Source organism: Xenopus tropicalis, chromosome 2 (genome assembly GCF_000004195.4).
Source record: "Xenopus tropicalis strain Nigerian chromosome 2, UCB_Xtro_10.0, whole genome shotgun sequence".
Classification (NCBI taxonomy): Eukaryota; Metazoa; Chordata; class Amphibia; order Anura; family Pipidae; genus Xenopus; species Xenopus tropicalis.
In genome coordinates, this window is record NC_030678.2 from 76,403,324 (window position 1) to 76,419,450 (window position 16,127).

Genomic DNA, 16,127 nt, shown 5'->3' on the forward strand with positions numbered 1-16,127 from the left:
CAGTTAGGGTGAGTAATATTATAGGAAATTGTTTGCACAGATTCCTACTCGAGGGCTAATTGAAGAGAAAAATAGTTTAGTCATGCATGATGTGTGCAATGAAATACAAAAAACAGCAGAAAGGTTCTGTAAATATTACCATAGATAAGGATTAACATTATACTTTGCGGAGAGGAAGCTTTTTTCTTTATGAAGATATACATTTCATGTGTTTATTATGGGTAAGCAAATAAGGCTCCAGTAGCTTCTCCAAAAATGATGCATCAGCTTTCTGTATTTGTGTACCAAAATGTATAAAGTTGAAGGTTGAACATATTTCATCTGTCAATCATTTGCTATGCCCACTCTGAGATTTTAAGAAAATGTAATTTGTACTTATATAGGTATGATAGGTATGGCCAGTCCTATACTACTAGTAGTCCTATACTACTGCAGATAATCTCTGGTTCCCCTCTGCCAGCAGGTCAGCACAAGTGCAAACACCATTATTAAGCAGCAATAAAGTTCAACGTGTAGGCTCAAAGGTCATGAAACATCAGGTTACAGAAATCTTTCGTACCTTACCCTTAGTATTTCCAATGCTTTAATAAGTGACTGTCAAGGAAGCTGAGCAGGAATCTGTACTTGAACAGTACAGAGAAATAGAACTGAGAAATGGGGAGCACAATGAAAAAGATTATCGTTTTTGCTGTTATCATTAAAGGTATGAAAAAAAGTTCTATAATAATTCTTTTGTATTTCAGTTTAGTGTAATCACTACCTTTGTGCTAATATTTTGTAGCCACATATGAACAGGCTTACTGGGATCTGACTAGTATCAGAGGAATATTCTACAATAGTTATGTACAGTATAGGCAAGAATGTATGGCCTAAATATTTTTCCGGATTTACTTCTGTTCTGCATATTTTTTTGTTATATAATTATAGCAGGGTTGCCAGTTTTAAGGATTACTTTGCAGCACTGCTAATAACAATAGCAACCAATCAGCTATTAGCTTTAATCAATTTTACTGCAAGTTAAAAAATTTAATTATATAGGAGCATTCTGATTGGTTGCTACTGGCAACTGCATTGGTGTAGTTTAGTGCATAGAAAATAATATATATATATAAGGGATCTTTCCATAATTTAGATCTCCATACTTTAAGGCTACTAAAAAATCATGTAAACATTAAATAAAACCAATAGGCTAGTTCTGCCTCCTATAAGGATGAATTATATTTTAGTTAGGATCAAGTACAGGGTACTGTTTTATTATTACAGAGAAAAAAATATTTTTTTTCTAAAATTAGAATTATTTGCTTAAAGTGGAGTCTATGGGAGATGGGCAATTTTTAGCCCCCGATTGGATGGCAGCTACGTCCTTTTGCAACGACATGCTGCATGTCTTGATATTTTTTTTGCTTTGCATTTTTCTTGTTATAAATTGGTTGTTAGATATGAATTGCTGTAAAACAAACTCCTTGTAGCAAATAATAAGGCACATTTAGTTACTCTAAAACAGTAAGCAAGTTGCGATTTTAGACACAATTGTGCATTTTTTTTACACAACGCCCCAGTTTTTTTTCCAGAATTCATGCATCATTGTGTGAAGTATGTTGAATCGGATGAAACTGATCTGCATCTGAATATTTTTTTTCAGTCAGTTTTTGGTCAGTTCTGGTGTCTACTCATGTCAGTTCTGGTAATCGAAATAAGAATGATGTCTGCTTCAGATACTTTAGCCGCAAGTGTGCTGCGTCTATTGACTCAGGATATTGAGGGATTCCTGAAGCTGGCCAGGAGGTGAGGGTAGCTCCAGGGTTCACAAAGCACTGTGCATCAGGTATCAGATGCCTTATCCGAGTCAGTAATTACAAGACTCAATGTACAGTGTCGAACTGGCCCACCAGGATACCAAGAAAACTCCCAGTAGGCCCAGATGTCAGTGGGCCCTCCTGCTCACCCGGCCATTTTTCTTGTATTCCTTTACCGTGGTCATTCCTCATTTCTATATGAGAATAAAGATAATTAATAGAAGGAGGAATAGAGAATAATAATATATATGGAAGAAATAAGATATTGAAGAACAAGATATTGAAAGTGATTAAGAAAATAAAGAATGTTTGGATACTGGGCCCGCAGTCTAAGGTTCTTTGGTGGGCCCCTGGCACCCCAGCCCAACATTAATGTAGATTCTGTCTGATAGAGATTGAAACAAAGATGGCAGGACAGCTTTAATAAATAAGCAAAAATGGCATTTACTCAGGGCCCAATAAGACAGGTGATCCACCATCATACATTTTGTTGGTAACAACTTGGTACATGGAACACAAAAGTGTAACAAACAATCTTGGGCTACTGCAATTGCACTGCAAATATCTGTCCCTCATGGTTGTGGGGAACAACAGCACCCTTCAAAGATCTGTAAAATGTCTTGTATACAACACAACAGAGCTGGACTGAATATTATGCTAGTGCGTCTGTAAGTATAATTGAAATCTGAAGCCCAAATCAAACAAAACAGAGGGATGGTGGGATAAAGGGAAACCAAATGACAGGCATGTGACAGAAACAGCAAGGAAACGCTACTGACCACTGCTCTACTAAAGTAAAGCATTTCTCTATCTTGATGTGCAAAGAAAAGCTATATATAGTTATAATTTTTGAATTGTATTAATTGAGATAGCCGCCCAAAAACTGCTTTCTAGCAAAAGTCAGTTCTTCTCTGGGTCTGTTAGGCAGCTTCAGTCAGAGTCAGAACCAGCAGATAATATAAACAACCAGGCAGATTCAATATATTACAAGTAAACTTACAATGCAAATTTACAACCGTGAAAAAAGGAATTTATGTTTATTATTATGAGTAAAATAGTTTTTAGGTGGATGTACACTAGTTGCAGCTGGGCAGTAGATTATGTTGCTGTGGCAGGTTAAAGCAGGAGGCTTGTATGACTTTATGTATCCATATATTCCTTTATTTTCTATCACAGCATTCTTTATCCGGTATACCTTTAGAAATGATCTGAGCTAGTCTACTGAAAATGGTGTAGTTCAATACCAGATGTATTGCATTATTTTGACCCTTTTAATAAAAATGCTGCAAAGAATGAACAATATCTGGGTTGCATGTATATATGTGTAACATTCTCTCATTTCAAAGGAGCACTGTTTCAGAGGTCAGTGTTGCAGTGTGTGCTGTTGCAATGCATACATAACTATATTAATGTGCATAATGCTTGGTTGCATGAGTTAATCATATTAACTGAGTATAAAGCAAATTATGTTATCCATGTTCTTTTCAATATAATAATTGTATTTCAGTTTACCTTTCAATGTTTACCTTTCACTACTTATGCCTAGGTGTAATCAGCCTGTCAGCAATAGATTGTAGTCTTCTAAAGAGGAAATAGGGGCTAAGATACAACATAGCTAAATAAGTGGGAAATAAATTCTCCTGCTCAGCAGATAGCTCTTCAGAGATTTAAAACAAATACACTGAACGGCAGAAAAGACATGCTAGCCACACACCCAACCGGCACAGGCCATATTCTTATGCCAGAGCCTTTCTGCAGAGTTTCTAAAATCATTAAGAACCCCAAACACTAATTTTGTTGGTCTGGAATTCAGAATTTATGAAATAAATATGCAAAAGCATCAAGAGACGCATTAGAACATGAACCCCAAAGACTTGATGAAACATCTTTCTTTTAAAACAAGAAGATGCCTCTACACACTGTAAGTGAGGTAACTGAAGTTTCTGAGCCTCCTAAGCCTTGGGGAAGATGAGTTATATGTCAGTTACTAATCCCAGAGGTGCCATGGCAATCTCTACTGTCTGTTTTATTTTACACCCACATTGTACACAGCATTTTATTCAATTAAAAGCAATTTAAAAAGTGCAAGTAGTGGTTTAAATTTTCTTGGCTTCAACCAGCCTTGAGTTAGTATAGCTTGGCTGCATTAAACAGAACTTAACATTTATGGGATTCATCTTGAAATGTTTATTTTGATTCCAAAGCATCCCTTTCCAAATTGTGGTGTATCTTTATAAATGATGTTGCCTTTTTATCAATAGTGCTTTGAGTAAGAGTAATAAATAAAACAACACAGAAAAATGAAAGTGTGTTAAAGCAATTAGAATATAATGTACTATAATGTACTGTTACCCTGCACTGGTGCAACTGGTATGTTTGCCTCTGAAACCCCTACTATAGTTTATAGAAACAAAGCTGCCGTGTAGCCATGGGGGCAGCCATTCAAATGAGAAAAGACATAGGTTACATAGCAGATAACAGATAAGCTTTGTAGAATAAAATTGGGTTTTATCTGTTATCTGCAATGTAACCTGTGCTTTTGCTCCTTTTTTAATTTGAATGGCTGCCCCCATGGCTACACAGCAGCTTATTTATATAAACTATAGTAGCATTTTTGAAGCAACCACACCAGTTTTAATTACTTTAAAGGACATGGAAAGGCAAAGTCACTTGGGGGTGCCAAAATGTTAGGCACCCCCAAGTTACTTTAATCGCCTACTTTTTACCCTGGGCTGGTGCCCCTGTACGGAGAGAACAGCACCAGCCCGGGGTAGCTGCGAGCGCTTCCTCCTTCCTGATTGATCGTGTGCGCATGCGCAGTAAAGTGAAAAAGCTGAACTTTAACAGAGAAGTTGGCTTTTCACTCTACTGCGCATGCGCCGACCGCATAGTCACAGCGAAACGAAGCAGGAAGCGCTCGCTACAGGTACCCCGGGCTGGTGCTGTTTTCTCCTAACAGGGGCACCAGTTCGGGGTACAAGGTAAGCGATTAAAGTCACTTGGGGGTGCCTAACATTTTAGCACCCCCAAGTGACTTTGCCTTTCCTTCTCCTTTAAACCTCTTTGAAGGAACAGTAACACTAAAAAATTAAAGTGTTGTAGAGTAAAATTAAAATATAATGTACTGTTGCCCTGTACTGGTAAAACTGATCTGTTTGCTTCAGTAACACTACTATAGTTTAAATGAATAATCTGCTGTGTGGTAGTGGAGGCAGTTAAAATCAGGCTTAATGGCACAGGTCAAATAGCTGATACACCATTATATCCCACATAGCTTATCTGCTATGTACCCTAAGCCTTTTCTTCTTTGAATGGCTGCCCCCCGTGGTTGCACAGCAGCTTATTTATATAAACTGTAATCATGTCTATGAAGATTCTCATTCATCCAGGTCATGATATACAGTATCTAGTAGAATTAAGTCTAAAACAACTGGACTTTTCTGAGTTTTTCTTGAAAACGTTTCACCACTCATCCGAGTGGCTTCTTCAGTTCAAATGACTGGTAGGGAATTCCCCGGTATTTAAACTCTTGATGGTAGTAGAGTCACAGACATCCAATCACAATGGTTCCATTGAACTTTATAATCTGTAATAATCTTTCTGAAGCAAACACACCAGTGTTACCTGAGCAGGGCAACCAGGGCCGGATTTATAAGTCGGGCGCCCCGAGGCCGCCCCCTGTCCGTTGCCCTCCCAAACCCCCTCCCGCCCCGCACGCATGCGCAACCGGCGCGCGCACCCCCCGCGCATGCGCAAACTCGCGATCGCGCATGCGCGGTCTTTTCAATCGCATACGTAGCAATGGGGGAGAGGTCTCCATTGCTACGTATACGACAAAAAACTTTAATATTTTGGTGCGGCGGAGAGCTAGGGCAAACTGGGATGATGTAGGAATATGAATATGTAACAAATCACTCTTATTTGGGTTAGTTACAAGATGGCAAGTTATTATCCATAGTTGTAAATAGAACATTATAAAGTAAAACAAACCTGGAAGATGTGACCGTTATTCTAAAAATTAAAATAATGCAAGATTCATGATAGCAATATGTGTGCCCTGTGTGTTAACATGTATTTAAATCCCAAGACACTTCAAGTAAAACAAAATATCTGTTAAATTTACACTGTTGTGTTACGTTGTGAAGTGGTCATTAATTGGAGGCATATGGTTTGGATAATGTTGTAGATTATGAAGACTGCAGAGGTGTGGTAGGCCTGGATCTTAGGACGAACAATCAAAACAAAAAAGCAGTCCACTAAGAAGATATTTCTTATCCCATATCCTAACGGGAGCACCGGCCCAGGGTATCAGGCACATGAATACAATCACTGGGAGTACCTAACATTTTGGCACCATTTTGGTGATTCGACCACTCCTTGTCCTTTAAGTACACAGTGCTGTGCAGCAGAACAATAAATGAATACAAGAAACAGGGGGTCATTACAATAATGAATACATTAATACAAAGTACAATAATAAATGCAAATAAATAAAAAGTACAGTTGCATTAAAGCTTTCACAGGGCTAAGTGACAAAGAGACAAGAGGATGGAGGTCTCTGCCCCATAGAGCTTACAGTCTAAAAGAATGGGACATCATAATAACAGGGATTATATATCAAATAAAACAGGTACACTCACAAACAAATGATTTATTGAGATCTAATTTTAGAAGTATAAAAGGACATGATCAATTTTAATATTGACGCATCTAAAAAAACCTTTTATCCAAAAACTTCTGCCTAAACATAATTTGTCAGGAACTTCTTTTAATTTGAATATTCTCCTTAGTTTAAGATGTTGCCCTTCATTTTGTAATCTGCTGACTCCGATGCCTGTATGCATCTTTCTCAAGTTCCATTCAGAAATAACTGACATAAAGGCAGATGGAACTTGCAATTTAAATGTAATTGAAATTTCTCTGGTAATAAGTGTAAGTTAATTAAAAAGAGGGGAAGCCATGCTAGCTAAAACGAGTTTGTCTAGTTTCTCTGTAATTATAGGTTATCCTATTGATTTATGGTACTCTTAATTTTTCTTAGTTATAGGAAGTAGTTTGTACCAAATTATGTATATACCTTGCTTACAGTGCCTGCTCTATGGTCTCGTGGATAATGGTGCCATTTTATTGCTTTCTGCCAAGTTTTACAATTCAATCAGGTTATTGATAAATGCGTTTTTTGCTTTGTGTAGATGGCCAGTATCTCGGAAGTTGTTTTATGCTCATATTTGACTTTATTTGAACCATGGAATGTTCATAATAATTTTGTTGTACATGAATTAGACTATAATCATCAACCCTCCTACAAAGAAGGCAGCAATGGGCTGCAATAATTTATCTGCTGAGCAATGAAACACAGTCACTCTATTTGTCATATCTGTTCTAAACATGAGGAACACACCTTACCCCTGTAGGCATCATATTTATTTTTGAAAATTGTTGGCTAATTAGGAAGATGTTCCTGAATTTGTTTTGCCATTGTTTATTTATTTACAGTGCTGTTTAATGGAACAATTATATGATAGAGCAGCTTTAACGTCCCATACTATAGAAACAAAGACCTCCTAGGAATGCTTGAAGACATAGGATAAGAATGGGCCAAATTGACAGGGACTGCTTGGAGTCTGCACTTAGGCAACTGTATAGAGAAAGGAAGCACAATGCACACAGGAAGATGAAAAAGGTGCAAACTAGATTAACAAGAACAAGACAAAGAAGATTTTGAAAATATAAAACACTTGGAAAGCAAGAGCTTAAAAATGGTTGTGTAGTACACTTTACAAGATGTGACCAATAGCCAAACAGAAGAAATATTTTAAAACAATTATTTGTGAGGACCTTGTTAAGAAAGAAGAAGGATAATTAAAATGATTGGTCTGTCTCAAGCAGTAAGGCAAATGTGACATGAGATTTTGCCCGAAAAATGCATACTTGAAATTAGCTTTATGACTTTATGAATTTTCCAAGAAGCCATATTAACTAAAATCTAGTAAAGCATACATACTGGAGGAAAAATGGGAGAATTTCAAAGAGAATTTCAAAGTGATCCTTGAGCTTCCATTATCAGTGCAATTAAGAGGGTGAAGGCCAGATTGAAGAGATTTGAAAACTGCAAGAGAAAAATCATGTTTCATTGTATATAGTATCAAATGACTGGGGAATTTTAACCGAAATAGGGGGAAGATAAAATAAGGGGAAAAAAGTTCAACTTTTTAGTGCAGAGGTTTGGGGACTTTTTTGATTTATGTCCCTTTGATACCCAGCATTTGTTCAGGGGCATAGGTTACACTAGTTCCTTGTTCCAATACCAGGACAGAAAATAAAGCTTCACCCTACATTTTAAACTAGGCTTTTAAGAGTATCTAGGATAGCAACTTGTCACTCATCCAAAATGTCACCTTAACTGGCCTACAGTCTGCCCATCTAAGTCACCGCTTTGAGCTTCCATTGTTTTGACTAAAACCACTGGTTTGACTAATCCTGACAGCTGAATCTAGAATAGATTGAAGGTAAAAGTTAGCTACGAAAATAATATTCATTATAGCACAAAATTAGATTAGGTAGGACACACCAAGGATAGGCATTTTATTAACTGCTTTAAAGTCAGAGAAGTGGGATTTGCTATATTGAGGTGAAATACAGGATGGCTTTGAGCCAATGTATAATTGAGAAGGTTGTCATTTTAAATCAAAAGGGATGTGATAGTACTTTTCATAGTAAAATTATAACTGGGTGTTTATATATAGACACATACATTTCAAATATTGTCTGTTCCCAAGAAATGGGATAATGCTAATATCACTGCTATATTTTGCATTTTTTTCAAAGCAGAAGGAATCACAAGAAAATATGTTAGAGAACTTTTTCAGCTAATTAAACAAAGGGTCTATAATTCAACAATTACTCCAAATGTAAGACAGCAGTGTAGCTTTCAGTTATTTGTATAAAGCCAACCATTTCACTGAAAGCTGTTAAATATCAAACAAGTTAATTAAAAACGTTAATTCCATTTGATTTGATTTTTTTTATAAGTTTAGTATTTGGTTCATATTTAATTCTTCCCTATTTATTTCAGGGATACTAGGTGCTCCATTTTTTGCAGAGGAAGCTACAAATCAGTTCTTAAGGCTTAAAAGGCAAGCATTCTCACAGCATTTATGGGAACCAAATAATGTGGAGAATTCATTGATGTCTTCAATAAATGAACAGGTGATGGAAAAAAAGCTCTGTTTTATTTTTTATATTTGGGGTTGATTCACTAAAGGGCGATAACGCTTACCACATGCTTTTTTGCATTAAAAAGCATGCAATAATTAAGTTAATTCTCGCATAGAAATAATACTAACGCATGATTCACAAACCTATATGAAGCCTTAAACGCGCTAAATATCACATTCTGTCTGTGCGAATATTAACACTTACTTGGGGCAAGCAAGTAAATTGTGGTTCGTGAGCTTTTGGCAACACAACATGGACTTTGCAGTGGGATTTTTTCAAGTATGTGTTGGCCCTAAAGTGATGCAGCCTCCAGTTTTCAGGGAAATGGTAATTTTCAGAACAGTAGTTTTCCTAAAGTAATGGTTACTTGCGTAAAATCGTGCGCTAATATAGCAAGCGGTGAAATATATTGCACGCAGCTGGAAATAACACACGCGCCGGGAATTAACGCAATAAAAACATTCATCGCAAGTTAAATATCACAAAGAACATCGCGTCTTAATTATGACGCCTGTCCTTTTAGTGAATCAAGCGTTAAGTCGCAAAAAATAAGCAATGAAATGTTCAACGCATCCTATAAATAGCGCTCGTTTTATTGCCCTTTAGTGAATCAGCCCCATTATCTTAAGTCTTTAATCCTTTCAAAATATACTCAACAGGATGACCTCTGTAAAAATAACTAAAAGCCAAAGAAACAGAATATTTTTCTATATTTTAGTTCAACACTTACTGTATATCCACCCCTCCAATAAAAAAAGTAGCTATGGTATTATGGTAATATGTGGGAAGTTGAAAAGACAAAATGTGATAATTATGCAGATCTTAAATATATATAAAGCCCCCAAACACATATCTTATATATATAATTAAACACCCAAATGGATATGTGATCTCAAGGGCCAACAAACCCCTAATGGTAAGGGGAGTGGTATAAATTATGAACATCATGGAGAATCAACCCAACTTACTAAAATGCTCTGTAAGAAGTCAGGTATGTATTTTTGGGTTTCTGTATATTGCCAACCCTAGGATATCAGATCTGGAGGATAAACTTTCTCCATTAAAAGAGAAAGAAAGTCATTTTGGCATTTTACTGCCAATAGATTTGCCACATTAGTACCACCTAGAACACTATTTTAATTCGAGGCATTAAATGCTCTTTCCATTTGTTTAAGATTGCAGCTGCTATTTTAAGTAGCTTCCTGCTGGCAGCTGTAGTTGTTGGTAGCTCAGATCACACATTCTTAAGGGAGGGAGGGTGTTCTTAGCATTCTTGTGGGAGGCGGGAGAGAGGAGAGAGCTTCACAGACTCTGGCCCCCGGAATGAAGGATTTTTCTGAGAGAGGAAGTCGGACACCCAAGAATATGTTTGCAATAAAGGAGACAAGAAATCCTGTGTTTTGATAGAGGACTCAGTGCAGCTTTTCTGTGAGTGCTTATGGCTGTATTTACCTAGAGCTTTCTGATAAAGCTTTATTGGTTTTTACCTTTCCTTCTCCTTTAATTAAAAATTTGATATTGACCTGCACTTTACAATCACTTCACATACTCATATGTAAAGTATATATGTATGCCTCCAAATACAAAAAATACCTGCTTGAGGGGATGTATACATTGCTGCTGGTTTTGTTTCTCTTCACCAGCTCTTTCCTTGACTGCAATCTTTTATGGCTTTCTGTTCTCTCAAAGGAAACCTTCAAACCATTTATAGTAAATTGCTCAGAGTAATCTTTTAAGCACTTTTGCAATTTACAATAAGATTTTATTGCATTGGTTCATTCAATAACATTGGAACAACAGTGCCACCTTCAGGTCAATTCTTCCAATCTTGATACAGTTGGGAGAAAAGTTCAGAAGATGAACAGTGAACTTTTCTGATGTTGCTCAGATAGCTTTTCAAATACCAGAATCCATAATTTCATAATGGAACACGTTGTGGGAGGGGGTTGCAAAGACTAAACACATTTTTATTTATTTCTAGAAGTTCAGTTTTTCACCTTTTCTACATAAGCCCAACTGAATGAGCTCATGGCGAAAAGGGGGGTATATTTACTCAAAGGGTTGCTTTGTCCAATAATTCTGTGCCTTTGATACAGTTATCACTCACCTTTCCTAGATATTATGTAAGCCAATGGCCTAGATCTTATCTTTTGCCTATGCTTCCTTCTACTTTTTACTCTCGCTTTTTTGTCTGTTGGTTTATTCTGCGATTCTTGTTTGTCATCGCATTTGTAAAACCTTTGTGCTTCCCTACGTATTGTTCCCCCTGTAAAGATCACATGACATTTGCCCCCAGATTCACAGTATTTACTTAAAAAGTACATTTCCCTCCATCTTGACTCTCATTATCTGGAAAATCATAATGTAGCTTTTGCTAAATAGCTTTGACACACATTCCTCAAGGTTTGACTTGAAATATTAGCCTATGTTGGTAGTGCAAAAAAGAGAGCAAAGTTTGCCATTATTAGAGTGAAGCATTGGCCAACATCCAGGTTATCTGAAAGCAAATTTATTTTCATTTTATTTGATACTCTAATTTATTCATATGGTTTTAATCTATAAGTATTATGTTATAATGTTGGGAATTGGGCACAGTTTATCCTTTTTATATAGAGCCTACACATTCGACAGTGCGTTTGAGAAATTATACATCATTTAAACCACATAACACAAAAATAATATTAGACAGCATGTTAAATGACAGTTATTAGACAATTATTCAGCAGAAATAGCCCATTGGTCAGTAGCGAAGCAGATCTTTATTTCTGCTTGCCCTCGCAACACACTAAAATATGATTTAAGCATTATTTATTCAAGTGATATTTCTTGGGCTGAGCTCCTGCTGTGTTTCTGACAGTCTTTCAAGTTAACAGACATACCCTTCAGATCTGTTTATCTAATATCTGTTTTTGTTTTAGGCATCCCAGATACTGAATACATGGAGAAATTCTGCCCAATATTATGTAGATGTAATAAAAGATGTGATGAACCCCAGCTCATATGCAATCAGGTATGTCCTTGTTATTTAGAGTAAAATGGATTGCCAATGAAGCCATTACCATATTTCCAAGTCCTCTTATAAGTCCATACTGAAAAATGTACCTATCTAATAACCAATAATATTCTCAATATTCTTAATCATTAAAAGGCTGTCTGCTATTTTAAATACATCATATGCCATATTAATTATTTGCGTTGTTGGAAAATATAAATAATTCACTCACAGTGATCAGTTCCTATGAGCTAAGAACATAAAATATGTAGGAGTGATTTAATTTTCCTTCAGAACTTTCATATGCACTTTTTCTTTGATGCAGAGGCTGGATGGCCTACTCAGTTATGACAAATTAAAAAATTAGATATAACACATTAAGAAATGCATAATCTTGTAGTTGCTAATTTAGTGCTACATGTTGCTGTTGTTGATGTGTACCCTTTTTAAATATATAAATATAAAAATGTGATATAATAAAAAAGTTTCTTTCCTAGATTAGCATTGTTATCCTTGATCTAAACTGACGAGTTTACTGTAACCTCAGGGCCAGATTTATAAAAATGTGAGGTTATCGTTTACCACAGAAGAATTCACCTGCTTTAATTTGTTCCTATGGAATTTTTAGAAGTGTATTTATCAACGGGTGAAAATTAGAGATCACCATTAGGAATGAATAGAAAGTGAGTAGAAAGTGGGTGAACCATTTGTAGGTAAACTCTGATCACACATTTTAAATCTGCCCCTAAAAGAATGCTATATAATATAGAAAGAGTGCTGCAGGGACTTATACAAAAGAAATATATATATAATATATACACTTCATTTTTTGTTTTCCCTTAAAGGACAAGGAAAGTCAAAATCTATTAAGCACACTATTAAATAGTACTACTATTGCTGTGTAAAAACGCTCTATTTCTGGCTTGCCTAATGAAAGATTTACAGAGAAACACTTACTACAAACTACATACTTGTTTCAGTGAAGGGTGCCGCCATCTTTAACAAGGGATGCCCATTCCCTTTGACTCAGTGGCCCTATGGCAGGAGGATGCAAAGAAGTCCTTTAGGGCTTATATAGAATCTTATATTTCAGACAAGGTAGAGGGTGAATAGATCAGCCAGCTAAAATCCTTAACTTAGACAAGAGCAGTATAACCATTTGAAGTCCTTAAAGGAGAAGGAAAGTTAAAAATCACTGGGGGTGCCAAATATTAGGCACTATCCAGTGACTGTAATCGCTTACCTTTTACACGCACCAGACAAAAGGAGTACATATACAAAATCCTAATGCACTGGTATAACACACTAGAGAGACTACACACTTTTTTCCTCTCTAAAGCAGCCAAGAGAATCAACAGCAGCAAGAAGTTTGAACCCAGGATAGCTGACATTCGTAACAAGACTCCTCAGTTCCTCCATATTTGGGCCATGTGGGAGATTAGAGGTTTTCAATAACTTAAATGGTTGGAACCACTATAAACTTTCACATTGATAATGGGTTCAGGTCTCGCCAAGTCAATCTCTAAGAGCTTCATGTACCATTTGCTGTTCACCAAACCCTTCATTGTACATTCATTTACTGTGTTTAAATGGTAAATGTTTGTTATGCTTGTCTTTTACTATTCTTTCAATAAAAGTTCCAAAAAAGTTCCAAAAAAAATGCAAAAGAAGAGTTGCTAGTTTGCACCCAAAGTCGCTCTGGGTCTTTGGTTAACCGTGAAAAATCTGAGACCCTTTGAGTTATGGTAAGTGAGCCAGCCTTAGAATTTTCCAGTAGCCCCTGTGGAAGTTAAAATTTCAAGAGTCAAATTTGGTAGGGAAGCTAATGGTAAGGCTAATTGGGAAGAGAAGTTAAATACCATATTAACAAAGGTTCAGCATTGGTAGTGTAGAAAATTGAGTTACGCGGAAAGAATTAACATCATTAAGACCTTCCTAATTCCTAACCTTTTGTTTATTTCCTGTGTGTTCCCATTGCTAGGAGCCTGCTAAACCAAAATACGCAGTCTGTTGTTTGAAATACTTTGGGGATGCAGACTGAATCTGGTTAAAAGGAGGCATCATCTTCTTGAAGAGATCTATAGGAAGATTGAATGGCTTTTTTGGCTCTATTTTTCGGAACTTTGGAAACTTAGGTCAAAGGACTAAATCTTTGTGGGAAAAAAGTGTCAGCTCATGGGTATGACCTTTTGTAAAAGGCTAGCTGATAGGACACAGGGTGAGGGGTATCCATGTAAGAGGTAGCAGACTCCCACCATATTTAGCTTTGGCCATAAAGCTTCTGAGTAAATGGGACATAAAAACAAGGGATATGGAGAAATCAAATCAAAATATGTCTCTTTGGGAAAATGTTTACTTTGAATTTGATTAATTTGGATTAACTGACATTTATTTATTTGTATGTTATGTTTCTTGTGAATTTATGTTTATGTATTTTTTCTATTATTTTATAATAAACAAAATTCCCTGACACCTGCATTGCTAAAAATGCTCCCATACCCCACCTAGTGGTAGATATGAAAACAGCAGTCAATAGTAAAAATCCAAGCCCAAGTCATGATTCTTTCATTTGCATTGAGTAAACAATAGCTTATGGGAAAGCATTTCTATGGTGAACTGCTGGCCCTTTCTGAAAGCTCAGTATCAGACACAATGACCTGAGATGGCTGCCTACACACCAGTGTAAACAGTGTAATTTTGTAATAAAAACTACATAAAAAAACTACATAAGAATCATGGCAGAAGTCAGTAGCTTTAAGTCAGTAGCTTGCCTTTGCCATATCTCTGCTGTAAGCTTGTTAAAACAATATTTGCTATCTTAATATCACTCTTTCAGGCTGCATTTACTGGTCACATTCCGTGCTAGCGTCTTTGGATGTGTATTTAGCGGAAGTTTTCTTGCCTATTGTTTTGTTTCAACATAAGTCACTTGAGAGCACTTTTCCAATCTGCCTATCTGCTTTTATGTTACAGACAGAAAAGGAGTCTGTATTTCTTGTTAGAGAGGCTTTACAGCACTGAAATAGCTAAAGTAAGGCTTTGAACTTCTGTTATTAAAGGTGTTTTTGAAGAAACTATTGCCTAGAAAACATGGGTAACTGGGCAACTGAAAGTTTTTAAATGTCTCCAACTTTTAAATGTCTCTACAATATATAACTGTTTGTTTATCACTTAGCATTGTTCGTCTTAAATAGCTCTACAAAAATTGTGATATAATTAGCTTAAATGTCAGATAAGGGCAGACAGCAACATTTATCTTTGTAATATTTTCAGTATTCAAAATTTCTACAGTTTAACTGCTCTTCTTTTTTTTATTTAGGAGCCAAGTCAAAGATTACATGAATTTTTGGTGGAAAGAGCAAAATTAGTCCTGCAAAGTAATATTTACAACACAAATATATAAATTATTCCATTTGTAATGTGCTGGATTTCTGTTGAGCTGTACTAAATAAAATCATTTTTTTGTCGTAGTTTGTAATTATTACAAAATAATGAAATAAAGTCATTTTATAATTTCACTACACTGAACATTTTGCCAACCAATATACATCCTACATTTTATACACAGCACTGACTTTGGTCAATTTACTTATATAGGATAGCATTGGTAACATTGGCAACATTGGCAACTTTTAAGGGTGGGTATGGGGAGGTTATATATTCAGCAATCTTTCTTGCTGTAAATATCATTTTTGCAAAGGCTAAAAATTACACAAAACACCTGTGTATTTTAACTTTCAACATAAAGTCCCAGGAGTATTTATTTAGAGATGAATAAGCAATCTGTGGGAATTCGCATAGGGTACATTGAAGTTATTTCTGAACATGCAACTACTTTAGAGGATAGAAAGTTATATATATGATTAGAAAAATCTGCATAGTCCCGAGTGGAAGTGTAGCTAATATTGACTGATTAAATTATAATATATATTTATTATAATTTAATCAGTCATGACCAGCTCTGCTTTTACTCAGGACTGTGCAACGTTTTCTGAGAGGGTCATATATACAAACACAATATGTGTCCTTGGGCGGTGCAGGTAGCCCAGCACTGGCGGGGAGTTTCTTTTTAAAAAATACTATTGTTTCCCCAACCGGAGTGTGGGCTTAATTAGGCCACA

The 16,127-nt window shown here is 36.1% G+C and overlaps 1 protein-coding gene across 1 annotated transcript; it reads left to right on the forward strand.

Moving 5' to 3' along the window:
- The first annotated feature begins 572 nt into the window (after positions 1-572).
- On the forward strand, positions 573-15,476 carry c2h3orf85 (chromosome 2 C3orf85 homolog). Its single transcript, XM_031896878.1, has 4 exons — positions 573-703; positions 8,872-9,005; positions 11,933-12,024; positions 15,326-15,476. Exons 1-4 carry the CDS (start codon positions 655-657, stop codon positions 15,372-15,374), a joined length of 324 nt encoding a protein of 107 aa, XP_031752738.1. The 5' UTR covers positions 573-654; the 3' UTR covers positions 15,375-15,476.
- Positions 15,477-16,127: the final 651 nt, after the last annotated feature.

Excerpts from the sequence above, each read along its gene's own strand:
- c2h3orf85 (XM_031896878.1), top strand. The coding sequence starts at position 655 with ATGGGGAGCACAATGAAAAAGATTATCGTTTTTGCTGTTATCATTAAA. Across the intron at positions 9,006-11,932 it reads TGTCTTCAATAAATGAACAG|GCATCCCAGATACTGAATAC; the intron begins GTGATGGAAAAA and ends TTTTTGTTTTAG. Across the intron at positions 12,025-15,325 it reads CCCAGCTCATATGCAATCAG|GAGCCAAGTCAAAGATTACA; the intron begins GTATGTCCTTGT and ends TTTTTTATTTAG.